We start from the raw sequence: 15,484 nt of genomic DNA on the forward strand, positions 1-15,484 counted from the left end.
ATTTTTCATTCTCAAATAGTTTCTCACTTCCTTTTTTTTTTTTTTTAAAAAAAAAAAAAAGTTTTGTGTCATATAAGACAATTATATCAATTCAAAAGAAAAGACATAAAAGTAATATATATGGCCAAGGGTGTGGTAATTTTTTTATTTGCTCTAAATAAAGTTTTAGAGCAAATAATGTGAGGAATCATCTATTAATACTATGCTGGAGGCGCCAGAGAACTAGTTGCTAATAAAAGCTTTTGAGCTTTGATAACCCTTAAAGGCCAATAGCCATAACCATGTGAAAGCAGCAAGCAGACCAGAAAATGTTGACAGAGAATGAAGATTATGACCCCAAGATTAATTTGTATAATATTTCTGTTAAACCAGCTTATTCCCCAATAACGTCTAGAAACTGTAGTTTGTGACAACGGTGGAATCACAGAGCCTCGTACTGGAATTTTATTTCCAAGCTTAATTTAACCAGATTCTCGATTCTGAAATTAACAAAAATACAATGGGGCTGAAATTAAATAATGCTTGCTAATACATGGAGATGATCTCTTCGTTTATGGCACATGGAGATGTACTCTCTGTTCTGCTCTGTTATTTTTTTCTATGGCACATGGAGATTGGAGATGAAAGAAATCAATATAATGCCTCCACATTACACTCGCCGAGGAAAACTTTGACACTCCGTGGTGAACCGCAACTGCCTTCAGCAATAAGAGCTCTGTCATTTGCCGCCATGTGAGCGATGATCTTGTAAATTATTTCAATCTGAAGCAAGCAAAGCAATTAGGTAAGTACGTTAGCAAATGGGTTTAGAAAAAAAAAAGGATTGGAAACAAAAAACTGGTAATACATCTTCAGCAGCGTGGCACCGATCGGCTACTTCATCTAGTGTCAATGGCTCAACAGGCTCTTTACAGCTGAAAACAAAAAGAGTGTAAGTGGTGATGGTTAGAAACAAGACAAACTCAGTCATATCTTTAGCATATGTCACATTTTAGAAGCGGTCCCCTCATTCCCCTTGTCTGTTTTCAACAATACATGTAGGATTAACAAAGACAGATCAAAGAAAAATCACCAGTCAGACATTTTAGGTGAACTCAGTTAACAATATCAGATACAAATGCATAATGCACTGAACAAAAAAACAAAAACAAAAAAAAATCCCTTTTATCTCTCATTTCAAACCCAAGGATGGTCAAAACAGTTTTACTCACCAGGTTGATGGTAAGCATTAATGTTGACAAGTGAGGCATAAATCCCAACCGCTCTCTCATAAAGTGCTATAAGAGCACCTACAGATCTAGGTGTCACTTCTTCCACAGAAACCGTAATCGACTCTCGGTCATTAGAATAAAGAGCCGATCGTGTTCCCTGTAAGAAGTTAATTTTAGATAGGCAGGAATTTTAAAATGGAAAAGTACCAAGGAAACAGAAAAATCTCTTCTCCAGATAACATTAACTGGTTAATGTGATGAATCTAACCTGTAGCATTCCAAATAGATAGTCACCACATGTGACACCTGGTTCAAGCTCCCAATCATGACCAGGAGGCCTATCTCGTAGTACTTCAATGAATGTCACAAAGAAATTGTGCACGCCATCTCTCAGTTGTTGGATGTATCTGCACAAGCAGGTGCATCAGGCTCGGAAATGGTTTACATCAAGATATAGATAAACCTAATAAAGCAAATTGAAAACTCACGCATGCTGATCCGTGCTCCCTTTGTTTCCGTACACTGTAAGTCTTTGATTCACCTGTAAAATCAAAAGGTGAGCTTCAAGCCATGCTAAAACTATAAATTACAAAGTTTTGACACATGAAGAATCTAGGGCAGGACCATTTTAACGATGGAGATTGGAGAGTACTACTTATAGAAAAAATGGACTGAAGCAATCCAGTGAACAAATAGACTGAACAACTCAACTCAGAAAACAATCCGTGTTTACTTGATCAGTTAACAACTCTGATCCAAATTGATTCATAAAGATATACAAATTATGAGCGGTTTGGTAACAAAGACTCATAGAACTTGGTGGAAGCTTGACACTAGAATCCCAATCACCATTATAAACAATTATAATGCAAAATGCTAGAAATACATGATATTGGCAACCTAACTAAGAGTTTTCTGGATGATTAATATTCCCCAAACAAAAGAAAAAATTACACATACCTGATTACCATCAAGGTCAAATTCTTTCCCAATAGATTCCATGACCAACTGCTGCAAATACCGACTAAATAATAATAGGCTGTCCCTGTAAGGAAGAACAACCATATCCTGAGAAAATCAAAAGGGGAAACAGTTGAACATCTTCAGAAAGAAAAACCAACCATAAAGAAATCACACTGAAAAATACGCTATTTAAAGACATTCATAGATTGAGCAAACAATACCTTGGATCCCAATCCATCAGTAGCCCAATACCAGCATAAAGCAAGCAAGGCGGCAGGATTATTCTTAACCTGAACGAAGAAAGAATGAAAATTATATCTTTTGCTTCCAATCTTATTTTAGTCAGGGTAAACTCGAGAAACAACAACACAACCACTATTGTCAATTAGTTTTGCAATTTTTTTCTCATGGAATTCAACTACAAATTGGAGTTCAGACTTGATAATCATTTATTATTAGGACATAAAACTAATTACATCACCAGCAAAGAACAACAAGAATTGGGTTTGATGCTAAAGGCAACAGATATAATAGTACTAGATTGGTGTGCAAATAGACTATTTCAAACAGAAATAAAAAAAGGAGGCAGGGTAAGGCATATAACATACTGAATATCATTAATCAAACTTCAATGAAGCTATGGTGCAGCTGAGCCAAAGACATGATTCATATATTGCAATACAAGGTATAGTTTCATTAATTATTCCATTATTTATAATATACCAACCCTCATAGATGACCTAGCTCATGTGCCACGAAAAGGTACTTGACAGGAATCACAACTCAAAATCAAAATTGAACAGATACTCTGACATTATGATTCAGAAACTTCAGCAATATGTTCAAGCAGAAGTAAAAACCTCATGCTTACCACAGTGGTTCTATTAGCCTCATCCATCAACTTTCCACCAGCGAGCATTTCTTTAATGTCAATTCCCTGAAACAAGGATGAAATATAGATAACCATCCAAGTAAATAAACAAAATTAAAAAACAAGAATGATGATCATGTACAATTGGAATTCTGTAATACCAACCTGAAGCGCTGCTGGAAGAAGACCAACTGCAGACATCTCAGATGTTCTTCCACCAACCCAGTCAAACATTGGGAATCTAGCTAACCAGCCCTCAATTCTAGCAGTGTTGTCTAATAATGAATTTTCTTGAGTTATAGCCACACCCTACACAGAAACAGAAGAGCATGAGAAATAAACGGCATAAAACAATTAAAATAAGACGATAAAAAATGTGCCGCTAGAGTAAAATGCACATGAAAAATAAGCACATTGGTCAATCAGGCACTAGAAAAGTAACAAAAATATAAAAAACTTTTTGAAAACATGGTAACATCCCACTGTCAAATACAAATGAGTAAATGAACAGCAATCAGCATCCAGCTAGTCAACAAACCACTTAATATATTACCAAACAGACTCCTACATTTCCACTACAAAGCATGGAATTTTAACAAAGCATAAAGCAAAACCTGAGATCAAAACCTGTTTTGCGAAATTTAGGCCAGCCTCACGAAAGGCCTTCTGTACTTCGAGTAAACCATTTCTAGTTTCAGGAGTACCCCCACTCTGAAAATGATTGAAATCAATATTACATCAGAACCAATTAAAATATGCTTTTCTATTATTTTCCAATGAGCAACTATGCTTCTATAATTAAAATATCCTACCATCAACCGACCCAATTAAAATATCCATATATAACACAAATCTTATTCTCAGTTTCTCTCATGCTCTGTTTCTCTCTTGCTCTGTTTCTCTGTTCATCGTTTTGCCGATCTACGAAACCCTAGTTTTCTTCTCAGTTTCTCTCTTGCTCTGTTTCTCTGTTCATCGTTTTGCCGATCTACGAAACCCTAGTTTTCTTTTCTGCAATTTCCTGCGAAAGTCGGTTTGTTTGGATCGATAAAGAGATGAGGCTGGTGCGAAAGGAAATCTTTGGAGTCAGAAAGATGAAATCTTTGCGAAAGGAAAAGGCGGATATCGAAAAGAAGAAGAAGAAGAAGAGGGCGCTTCGGATTCGGATTCTAGTCGAGATGTTGTTCCTAGATGATCATAAAATTCCAGATCCGGAATTATTCTTCTCTGCGGAAGAGTTATTGGGTCAGAATGTAGGGGCAGAGGAGGAGATTGATAATGGTGATGGGTCCTTGAATTTCACTTTTACCAGGATCAGTCAATTTTGAGTCATCATCACCATAAAGAAAACCTTCTCATCGATCAGACAAGTTAATTTCAATGAAGACGATTGGTTTATTCTTTTAATCATATATCAAAAAACTAAAAAGAAATAAAAAAATTTGAAATAAAAAAATCAGTGTATAACCAATTCTCTTGGTTACCTAAGCTTCAATTCTCAAAAAAAAAAAAAAAAAGTAGTTAAACAGAAATTAACCAAATTCTAGGAATGAAAAAATTAGCAGAGGCAAAAAAAAAAAAATGATATACAAAAATACAAAAATGATATACAAATATCAAAAAAAAAAATGATCATATTATTTTTGTTTCCTCTTAGGAAAATATCAATACGATATAAAATGATTAAATAGTGGGTTAAATATTTCTGTTTCCACTTTGTCAATCATTGTCCCTATGACGAAACATGATTATCCTTGCAACATATTTTAATTTTAAGTAGTTTTCAATATTTAGGTATACAAATAACAAAAAAATAAAATAAAAAAATTGACAAAAAAAAATTAAAAAAAATTGTCTACTATTTGTTGATAAAATCCCATCATTTTTCATTCTCAAATAGTTTCTCACTTCCTTTTTTTTTTCCCAAAAAAAAAAATTATTTTGTGTCATATAAGACGATTATATCAATTCAAAAGAAAAGACATAAAAGTAATATATAAAAGCATCCATAAAATGAATAATCATGTAATATTTTGAAATTGACGGAGTGGGTAAGAGTATAAATAAGTAGGATATAAGTCGGCTCAACACATTTCAATATAGAATCGACTTCTTATGGCCTTGTCCTTGTCCATCATCTCAAGCAAGTACTTCTTAGCATCTCCAAAAAATTTGGGGTCAGCATCGAGTCCCTTGATTAAAACTGAGTAAGTATAGGAGTTGGGGACAACCCCATCACCAGCGGTGATGAATGTAGTGTAAGTGTAGGAGGTGGGGGTAACACCGGTGCCTAACATGTGCTAGTAGACCTTGTGAGCATCCTTGGTCTTGCCAGCCCCGGAGTAGGCCATAGTGACCATGGTGAAGACCGCTAGTTCAAACAATATGGCCTGATCAGAGAAAGGCTTAAAGAGCTCTCTCGCTTCATCAAGAAAGTGGGAATCTACCGCAAAACTGAACACTCGAATTGCAATTTGATTAATAAGGAGTTGTACCCCCCAACCATGTCAAATTGAATTCTCAACTTCTTGTCCTCACAGTGTTTGGTCACATCTTCGAAAACCTTCATTACATGTTTCTTGAGGTCTTCGGCACAAGAATTGGGGGGACTAGTTCAATCGTTGATTTAAACCGGTAATCAGAGCTTGAAATTGAATTTAGTTTATTTTTATTTTTATTTTTTTGGTATTAGAAACAAATCACATTGACTAGTAGTTGGGGTTTTGAAATTTAGATCAAAAGCTGCACTAGGGTTTCCAAAAGAAAACGATGAGGTAACAGAAGAAGAGAAGCTACTCACCTTTCTCTGCAAAAACTTTGTGGTGCTTGAGGGCAGAACAGGACACCTTTCTCTGATAGTTTTTATCTGAAGATTCCATAGAGATGTTCCCCTGGTCAACTACTGACCAGGGATTACTTGCTCAACTACCGTCCGATTGAAATCGAACGGTTGACATGTATCTAGATTTTTCAGAAATGAAATCTGTCAACCGATTCAAATCGGACAGTAGTTGAGCAAATAATCCCTGGTTAGTAGCTGACCATGGGAACGAGACTCGAAGATTCCAAGTCTATTGCAATTTTCAAAGTTCACCGGAAAAATGGAAAGAGAGAGTTTCAGTGCTTAATTTATAGAGTTTGATTCTCTCTTTTTCTCTGGCGCCATAAAGAGAAAGAGTGTGATAAAATGAAGCATGGTGCATGGACTATTTTCGTGATGCGAGCCCTTGTAAGAGTCACGTGTGCAATTTGGGAGGTTTTGGGTGAAATGGAAATGGGAAACTTGGTGTGTACTTTGTGTAAAAGGCTGTTAAAATTGATTTCTACATATAATTAAGTTAAAAAAAAAAAATTTGGTGGAAGTTAAGAGGTTAAGGTGGGTGATTATGTGATGGTACAACTGATTCCATGGTACAATTTTTCGGACCTGCAACATGGTATCAATATGAAGTGTCAGTGTTTTTGAGAGTATCACAATAATAAATTGTATATCAGGATGTCTATTAGTTCGTTTTAATAAATTGTATATCATGATGTTCATTAGTTCGTTTTTCATTCTCTTAATTAATTACAAGAATTCATCAGGATCTCTGATTACCAAACAAATTTCAACTGAAGTTACTTATAAAAGAATAACTTTTGTTCAATGACACTATTGTCAAAAGTATGTGAATTACTTTTCTATTATTTTCCAATGAGCAACTATGCTTCTATAATTAAAATATCCTAATTAAAATATCCTATATATCCTAATTAAAATATCCTAATTAAAATATCCTACCATCAACCGACCCAATTAAAATATCCTATATATAACACAAATCTTATTCTCAGTTTCTCTCATGCTCTGTTTCTCTCTTGCTCTGTTTCTCTGTTCATCGTTTTGCCGATCTACGAAACCCTAGTTTTCTTCTCAGTTTCTCTCTTGCTCTGTTTCTCTGTTCATCGTTTTGCTGATCTACGAAACCCTAGTTTTCTTTTCTGCAATTTCCTGCGAAAGTCGGTTTGTTTGGATCGAGAAAGAGATGAGGCTGGTGCGCTCTGCGGCATTTGGAGTCAGAAAGATGAAATCTTTGCGAAAGGAAAAGGCGGATATTGAAAAGAAGAAGAAGAAGAAGAGGGCTCTTCGGATTCGGATTCTAGTCGAGATGTTGTTCCTAGATGATCAGCTGTTTGAACTTCCAGATCCAGAATTGATGTTCTCGGCGGAAGAGTTATTGGGTCAGAATGTAGGGGCAGAGGAGGAGATTGATAATGGTGATGGGTCCTTGAATTTTGAGTCCTTGAATTTCACTTTTACCAGGATCAGTCAATTTTGAGTCATCATCACCATAAAGAAAACCTTCTCATCGATCAGACAAGTTAATTTCAATGAAGACGATTGGTTTATTCTTTTAATCATATATCAAAAAAATAAAAAGAAATAAAAAAATTTGAAAAAAGAAAAACAAGGAACAACCCGTTTCTAAAATCAGTGTATAACCAATTCTATTGGTTACCTAGCTTCAATTCTCAAAAAAAAAAAAAAAAAAAAAAAAGTAGTTAAACAGAAATTAACCAAATTCTAGGAATGAAAAAATTAGCAGAGGCAAAAAAAAAAAATGATATACAAAAATACAAAAATGATATACAAATATCAAAAAAAAATGATCATATTATTTTTGTTTCCTCTTAGGAAAATATCAATACGATATAAAACGATTAAATAGTGGGTTAAATATTTCTGTTTCCACTTTTTCAATCATTGTCCCTATGACGAAACATGATTATCCTTGCAACATATTTTAATTTTAAATAGTTTTCAATATTTAGGTTTACAAATAACAAAACAAAAAAATTGTCTACTATTTGTTGATGAAATCCCATCATTTTTCATTCTCAAATAGTTTCTCACTTCCTTTTTTTTTCAAAAAAAAAAAATGTTTTGTGTCATATAAGACAATTATATCAATTCAAAAGAAAAGAAATAAAAGTAATATATAAAAGCATCCATAAAATGAATAATCATGTAATATTTTGAAATTGACTAAGTGGGTAAGAGTATGAATAAGTAGGATATAAGTCGGCTCAACACATTTCAATATAGAATTGACTTCTTATGACCTTGTTCGACCTGTGTTCGTAAAAAACGAGTAAGAAATACAAAGTACCTTAATCAAATCCATAAAGATCATATGCATATTAAGCCTTCTAAGAACAAGTTGTAATGTTTAAAGAACAAGATTGACCCTTAAATACAACACATTTTCAATACATTTCAATATAGAATCGACTTCTTATGACCTTCTCCGACCTGTGTTCGTAAAAAACGAGTAAGAAATACAAAGTACCTTAATCAAATCCATAAAGATCATATGCATATTAAGCCTTCTAAGAACAAGTTGTAATGTTTAAAGAACAAGGTTGACCCTTAAATACAACACATTTTAAATTTTGTATATGCCATATCAAACAAAATGCAAGCTAGTATTATATGGCCAAGGGTGTGGTAATTTTTTTATTTGCTCTAAATAAAGTTTTAGAGCAAATAATGTGAGGAATCATCCATTAATACCATGCCGGAGGCGCCACAGAACTAGTTGCTAATAAAAGCTTTTGAGCTTTGATAACCCTTAAAGGCCAATAGCCATAACCATGTGAGAGCAACAAGCAGACCAGACAATGTTGACAGAGAATGAAGATTATGACCCCAAGATTAATTTGTATAATATTTCTGTTAAACCAGCTTATTCCCCAATAACGTCTAGAAACTGTAGTTTGTGACAACGGTGGAATCACAGAGCCTCGTACTGGAATTTTATTTCCAAGCTTAATTTAACCAGATTCTCGATTCTGAAATTAACAAAAATACAATGGGGCTGAAATTAAATAATGCTTGCTAATACATGGAGATGATCTCTTCGTTTATGGCACATGGAGATGTACTCTCTGTTCTGCTCTGTTATTTTTTTCTATGGCACATGGAGATTGGAGATGAAAGAAATCAATATAATGCCTCCACATTACACTCGCCGAGGAAAACTTTGACACTCCGTGGTGAACCGCAACTGCCTTCAGCAATAAGAGCTCTGTCATTTGCCGCCATGTGAGCGATGATCTTGTAAATTATTTCAATCTGAAGCAAGCAAAGCAATTAGGTAAGTACGTTAGCAAATGGGTTTAGAAAAAAAAAAGGATTGGAAACAAAAAACTGGTAATACATCTTCAGCAGCGTGGCACCGATCGGCTACTTCATCTAGTGTCAATGGCTCAACAGGCTCTTTACAGCTGAAAACAAAAAGAGTGTAAGTGGTGATGGTTAGAAACAAGACAAACTCAGTCATATCTTTAGCATATGTCACATTTTAGAAGCGGTCCCCTCATTCCCCTTGTCTGTTTTCAACAATACATGTAGGATTAACCAAGACAGATCAAAGAAAAATCACCAGTCAGACATTTTAGGTGAACTCAGTTAACAATATCAGATACAAATGCATAATGCACTGAACAAAAAAAACAAAAACAAAAAAAAATCCCTTTTATCTCTCATTTCAAACCCAAGGATGGTCAAAACAGTTTTACTCACCAGGTTGATGGTAAGCATTAATGTTGACAAGTGAGGCATAAATCCCAACCGCTCTCTCATAAAGTGCTATAAGAGCACCTACAGATCTAGGTGTCACTTCTTCCACAGAAACCGTAATCGACTCTCGGTCATTAGAATAAAGAGCCGATCGTGTTCCCTGTAAGAAGTTAATTTTAGATAGGCAGGAATTTTAAAATGGAAAAGTACCAAGGAAACAGAAAAATCTCTTCTCCAGATAACATTAACTGGTTAATGTGATGAATCTAACCTGTAGCATTCCAAATAGATAGTCACCACATGTGACACCTGGTTCAAGCTCCCAATCATGACCAGGAGGCCTATCTCGTAGTACTTCAATGAATGTCACAAAGAAATTGTGCACGCCATCTCTCAGTTGTTGGATGTATCTGCACAAGCAGGTGCATCAGGCTCGGAAATGGTTTACATCAAGATATAGATAAACCTAATAAAGCAAATTGAAAACTCACGCATGCTGATCCGTGCTCCCTTTGTTTCCGTACACTGTAAGTCTTTGATTCACCTGTAAAATCAAAAGGTGAGCTTCAAGCCATGCTAAAACTATAAATTACAAAGTTTTGACACATGAAGAATCTAGGGCAGGACCATTTTAACGATGGAGATTGGAGAGTACTACTTATAGAAAAAATGGACTGAAGCAATCCAGTGAACAAATAGACTGAACAACTCAACTCAGAAAACAATCCGTGTTTACTTGATCAGTTAACAACTCTGATCCAAATTGATTCATAAAGATATACAAATTATGAGCGGTTTGGTAACAAAGACTCATAGAACTTGGTGGAAGCTTGACACTAGAATCCCAATCACCATTATAAACAATTATAATGCAAAATGCTAGAAATACATGATATTGGCAACCTAACTAAGAGTTTTCTGGATGATTAATATTCCCCAAACAAAAGAAAAAATTACACATACCTGATTACCATCAAGGTCAAATTCTTTCCCAATAGATTCCATGACCAACTGCTGCAAATACCGACTAAATAATAATAGGCTGTCCCTGTAAGGAAGAACAACCATATCCTGAGAAAATCAAAAGGGGAAACAGTTGAACATCTTCAGAAAGAAAAACCAACCATAAAGAAATCACACTGAAAAATACGCTATTTAAAGACATTCATAGATTGAGCAAACAATACCTTGGATCCCAATCCATCAGTAGCCCAATACCAGCATAAAGCAAGCAAGGCGGCAGGATTATTCTTAACCTGAACGAAGAAAGAATGAAAATTATATCTTTTGCTTCCAATCTTATTTTAGTCAGGGTAAACTCGAGAAACAACAACACAACCACTATTGTCAATTAGTTTTGCAATTTTTTTCTCATGGAATTCAACTACAAATTGGAGTTCAGACTTGATAATCATTTATTATTAGGACATAAAACTAATTACATCACCAGCAAAGAACAACAAGAATTGGGTTTGATGCTAAAGGCAACAGATATAATAGTACTAGATTGGTGTGCAAATAGACTATTTCAAACAGAAATAAAAAAAGGAGGCAGGGTAAGGCATATAACATACTGAATATCATTAATCAAACTTCAATGAAGCTATGGTGCAGCTGAGCCAAAGACATGATTCATATATTGCAATACAAGGTATAGTTTCATTAATTATTCCATTATTTATAATATACCAACCCTCATAGATGACCTAGCTCATGTGCCACGAAAAGGTACTTGACAGGAATCACAACTCAAAATCAAAATTGAACAGATACTCTGACATTATGATTCAGAAACTTCAGCAATATGTTCAAGCAGAAGTAAAAACCTCATGCTTACCACAGTGGTTCTATTAGCCTCATCCATCAACTTTCCACCAGCGAGCATTTCTTTAATGTCAATTCCCTGAAACAAGGATGAAATATAGATAACCATCCAAGTAAATAAACAAAATTAAAAAACAAGAATGATGATCATGTACAATTGGAATTCTGTAATACCAACCTGAAGCGCTGCTGGAAGAAGACCAACTGCAGACATCTCAGATGTTCTTCCACCAACCCAGTCAAACATTGGGAATCTAGCTAACCAGCCCTCAATTCTAGCAGTGTTGTCTAATAATGAATTTTCTTGAGTTATAGCCACACCCTACACAGAAACAGAAGAGCATGAGAAATAAACGGCATAAAACAATTAAAATAAGACGATAAAAAATGTGCCGCTAGAGTAAAATGCACATGAAAAATAAGCACATTGGTCAATCAGGCACTAGAAAAGTAACAAAAATATAAAAAACTTTTTGAAAACATGGTAACATCCCACTGTCAAATACAAATGAGTAAATGAACAGCAATCAGCATCCAGCTAGTCAACAAACCACTTAATATATTACCAAACAGACTCCTACATTTCCACTACAAAGCATGGAATTTTAACAAAGCATAAAGCAAAACCTGAGATCAAAACCTGTTTTGCGAAATTTAGGCCAGCCTCACGAAAGGCCTTCTGTACTTCGAGTAAACCATTTCTAGTTTCAGGAGTACCCCCACTCTGAAAATGATTGAAATCAATATTACATCAGAACCAATTAAAATATGCTTTTCTATTATTTTCCAATGAGCAACTATGCTTCTATAATTAAAATATCCTACCATCAACCGACCCAATTAAAATATCCATATATAACACAAATCTTATTCTCAGTTTCTCTCATGCTCTGTTTCTCTCTTGCTCTGTTTCTCTGTTCATCGTTTTGCCGATCTACGAAACCCTAGTTTTCTTCTCAGTTTCTCTCTTGCTCTGTTTCTCTGTTCATCGTTTTGCCGATCTACGAAACCCTAGTTTTCTTTTCTGCAATTTCCTGCGAAAGTCGGTTTGTTTGGATCGATAAAGAGATGAGGCTGGTGCGAAAGGAAATCTTTGGAGTCAGAAAGATGAAATCTTTGCGAAAGGAAAAGGCGGATATCGAAAAGAAGAAGAAGAAGAAGAGGGCGCTTCGGATTCGGATTCTAGTCGAGATGTTGTTCCTAGATGATCATAAAATTCCAGATCCGGAATTATTCTTCTCTGCGGAAGAGTTATTGGGTCAGAATGTAGGGGCAGAGGAGGAGATTGATAATGGTGATGGGTCCTTGAATTTCACTTTTACCAGGATCAGTCAATTTTGAGTCATCATCACCATAAAGAAAACCTTCTCATCGATCAGACAAGTTAATTTCAATGAAGACGATTGGTTTATTCTTTTAATCATATATCAAAAAACTAAAAAGAAATAAAAAAATTTGAAATAAAAAAATCAGTGTATAACCAATTCTCTTGGTTACCTAAGCTTCAATTCTCAAAAAAAAAAAAAAAAAGTAGTTAAACAGAAATTAACCAAATTCTAGGAATGAAAAAATTAGCAGAGGCAAAAAAAAAAAATGATATACAAAAATACAAAAATGATATACAAATATCAAAAAAAAAAAATGATCATATTATTTTTGTTTCCTCTTAGGAAAATATCAATACGATATAAAATGATTAAATAGTGGGTTAAATATTTCTGTTTCCACTTTGTCAATCATTGTCCCTATGACGAAACATGATTATCCTTGCAACATATTTTAATTTTAAGTAGTTTTCAATATTTAGGTATACAAATAACAAAAAATAAAATAAAAAAATTGACAAAAAAAATTAAAAAAAATTGTCTACTATTTGTTGATAAAATCCCATCATTTTTCATTCTCAAATAGTTTCTCACTTCCTTTTTTTTTCCCAAAAAAAAAATTATTTTGTGTCATATAAGACGATTATATCAATTCAAAAGAAAAGACATAAAAGTAATATATAAAAGCATCCATAAAATGAATAATCATGTAATATTTTGAAATTGACGGAGTGGGTAAGAGTATAAATAAGTAGGATATAAGTCGGCTCAACACATTTCAATATAGAATCGACTTCTTATGGCCTTGTCCTTGTCCATCATCTCAAGCAAGTACTTCTTAGCATCTCCAAAAAATTTGGGGTCAGCATCGAGTCCCTTGATTAAAACTGAGTAAGTATAGGAGTTGGGGACAACCCCATCACCAGCGGTGATGAATGTAGTGTAAGTGTAGGAGGTGGGGGTAACACCGGTGCCTAACATGTGCTAGTAGACCTTGTGAGCATCCTTGGTCTTGCCAGCCCCGGAGTAGGCCATAGTGACCATGGTGAAGACCGCTAGTTCAAACAATATGGCCTGATCAGAGAAAGGCTTAAAGAGCTCTCTCGCTTCATCAAGAAAGTGGGAATCTACCGCAAAACTGAACACTCGAATTGCAATTTGATTAATAAGGAGTTGTACCCCCCAACCATGTCAAATTGAATTCTCAACTTCTTGTCCTCACAGTGTTTGGTCACATCTTCGAAAACCTTCATTACATGTTTCTTGAGGTCTTCGGCACAAGAATTGGGGGGACTAGTTCAATCGTTGATTTAAACCGGTAATCAGAGCTTGAAATTGAATTTAGTTTATTTTTATTTTTATTTTTTTGGTATTAGAAACAAATCACATTGACTAGTAGTTGGGGTTTTGAAATTTAGATCAAAAGCTGCACTAGGGTTTCCAAAAGAAAACGATGAGGTAACAGAAGAAGAGAAGCTACTCACCTTTCTCTGCAGAAACTTTGTGGTGCTTGAGGGCAGAACAGGACACCTTTCTCTGATAGTTTTATCTGAAGATTCCATAGAGATGTTCCCCTGGTCAACTACTGACCAGGGATTACTTGCTCAACTACCGTCCGATTGAAATCGAACGGTTGACATGTATCTAGATTTTTCAGAAATGAAATCTGTCAACCGATTCAAATCGGACAGTAGTTGAGCAAATAATCCCTGGTTAGTAGCTGACCATGGGAACGAGACTCGAAGATTCCAAGTCTATTGCAATTTTCAAAGTTCACCGGAAAAATGGAAAGAGAGAGTTTCAGTGCTTAATTTATAGAGTTTGATTCTCTCTTTTTCTCTGGCGCCATAAAGAGAAAGAGTGTGATAAAATGAAGCATGGTGCATGGACTATTTTCGTGATGCGAGCCCTTGTAAGAGTCACGTGTGCAATTTGGGAGGTTTTGGGTGAAATGGAAATGGGAAACTTGGTGTGTACTTTGTGTAAAAGGCTGTTAAAATTGATTTCTACATATAATTAAGTTAAAAAAAAAAAATTTGGTGGAAGTTAAGAGGTTAAGGTGGGTGATTATGTGATGGTACAACTGATTCCATGGTACAATTTTTCGGACCTGCAACATGGTATCAATATGAAGTGTCAGTGTTTTTGAGAGTATCACAATAATAAATTGTATATCAGGATGTCTATTAGTTCGTTTTAATAAATTGTATATCATGATGTTCATTAGTTCGTTTTTCATTCTCTTAATTAATTACAAGAATTCATCAGGATCTCTGATTACCAAACAAATTTCAACTGAAGTTACTTATAAAAGAATAACTTTTGTTCAATGACACTATTGTCAAAAGTATGTGAATTACTTTTCTATTATTTTCCAATGAGCAACTATGCTTCTATAATTAAAATATCCTAATTAAAATATCCTATATATCCTAATTAAAATATCCTAATTAAAATATCCTACCATCAACCGACCCAATTAAAATATCCTATATATAACACAAATCTTATTCTCAGTTTCTCTCATGCTCTGTTTCTCTCTTGCTCTGTTTCTCTGTTCATCGTTTTGCCGATCTACGAAACCCTAGTTTTCTTCTCAGTTTCTCTCTTGCTCTGTTTCTCTGTTCATCGTTTTGCTGATCTACGAAACCCTAGTTTTCTTTTCTGCAATTTCCTGCGAAAGTCGGTTTGTTTGGATCGAGAAAGAGATGAGGCTGGTGCGCTCTGC

The 15,484-nt window shown here is 34.7% G+C and overlaps 2 protein-coding genes across 8 annotated transcripts; both read right to left on the minus strand.

Moving 5' to 3' along the window:
- Positions 1–328: 328 nt before the first annotated feature.
- On the minus strand, positions 329–3,815 carry LOC112178366 (glucose-6-phosphate isomerase 1, chloroplastic). 4 transcript variants are annotated; one of them, XM_040510984.1, is made up of 10 exons: positions 3,673–3,813; positions 3,211–3,354; positions 3,046–3,111; positions 2,396–2,464; positions 2,172–2,279; positions 1,700–1,752; positions 1,480–1,618; positions 1,212–1,368; positions 848–914; positions 329–762 (listed from the first exon to the last, which is right to left on the minus strand). In XM_040510984.1, exons 2-9 carry the CDS (start codon positions 3,277–3,279, stop codon positions 889–891), a joined length of 687 nt encoding a protein of 228 aa, XP_040366918.1. In that variant the 5' UTR covers positions 3,280–3,354; positions 3,673–3,813; the 3' UTR covers positions 329–762; positions 848–888. The 4 variants fall into 4 exon arrangements, 3 of the variants coding, with proteins under 3 accessions (XP_040366918.1, XP_040366919.1, XP_040366920.1); XM_040510985.1 differs by having other exon boundaries at positions 3,660–3,777; XR_005803339.1 differs by lacking the exon at positions 1,212–1,368 and having other exon boundaries at positions 3,673–3,815.
- Positions 3,816–8,726: 4,911 nt separating this feature from the next.
- On the minus strand, positions 8,727–12,214 carry LOC112178744 (glucose-6-phosphate isomerase 1, chloroplastic). Of its 4 annotated transcripts, none has more exons than XM_024316950.2 (10): positions 12,072–12,212; positions 11,610–11,753; positions 11,445–11,510; positions 10,795–10,863; positions 10,571–10,678; positions 10,099–10,151; positions 9,879–10,017; positions 9,611–9,767; positions 9,246–9,312; positions 8,727–9,160 (listed from the first exon to the last, which is right to left on the minus strand). In XM_024316950.2, exons 2-9 carry the CDS (start codon positions 11,676–11,678, stop codon positions 9,287–9,289), a joined length of 687 nt encoding a protein of 228 aa, XP_024172718.1. In that variant the 5' UTR covers positions 11,679–11,753; positions 12,072–12,212; the 3' UTR covers positions 8,727–9,160; positions 9,246–9,286. The 4 variants fall into 4 exon arrangements, 3 of the variants coding, with proteins under 3 accessions (XP_024172718.1, XP_024172719.1, XP_040366922.1); XM_024316951.2 differs by having other exon boundaries at positions 12,059–12,176; XR_002927511.2 differs by lacking the exon at positions 9,611–9,767 and having other exon boundaries at positions 12,072–12,214.
- Positions 12,215–15,484: the final 3,270 nt, after the last annotated feature.

This window comes from Rosa chinensis, chromosome 7, assembly GCF_002994745.2.
Source record: "Rosa chinensis cultivar Old Blush chromosome 7, RchiOBHm-V2, whole genome shotgun sequence".
Lineage (NCBI taxonomy): Eukaryota > Viridiplantae > Streptophyta > Magnoliopsida > Rosales > Rosaceae > Rosa > Rosa chinensis.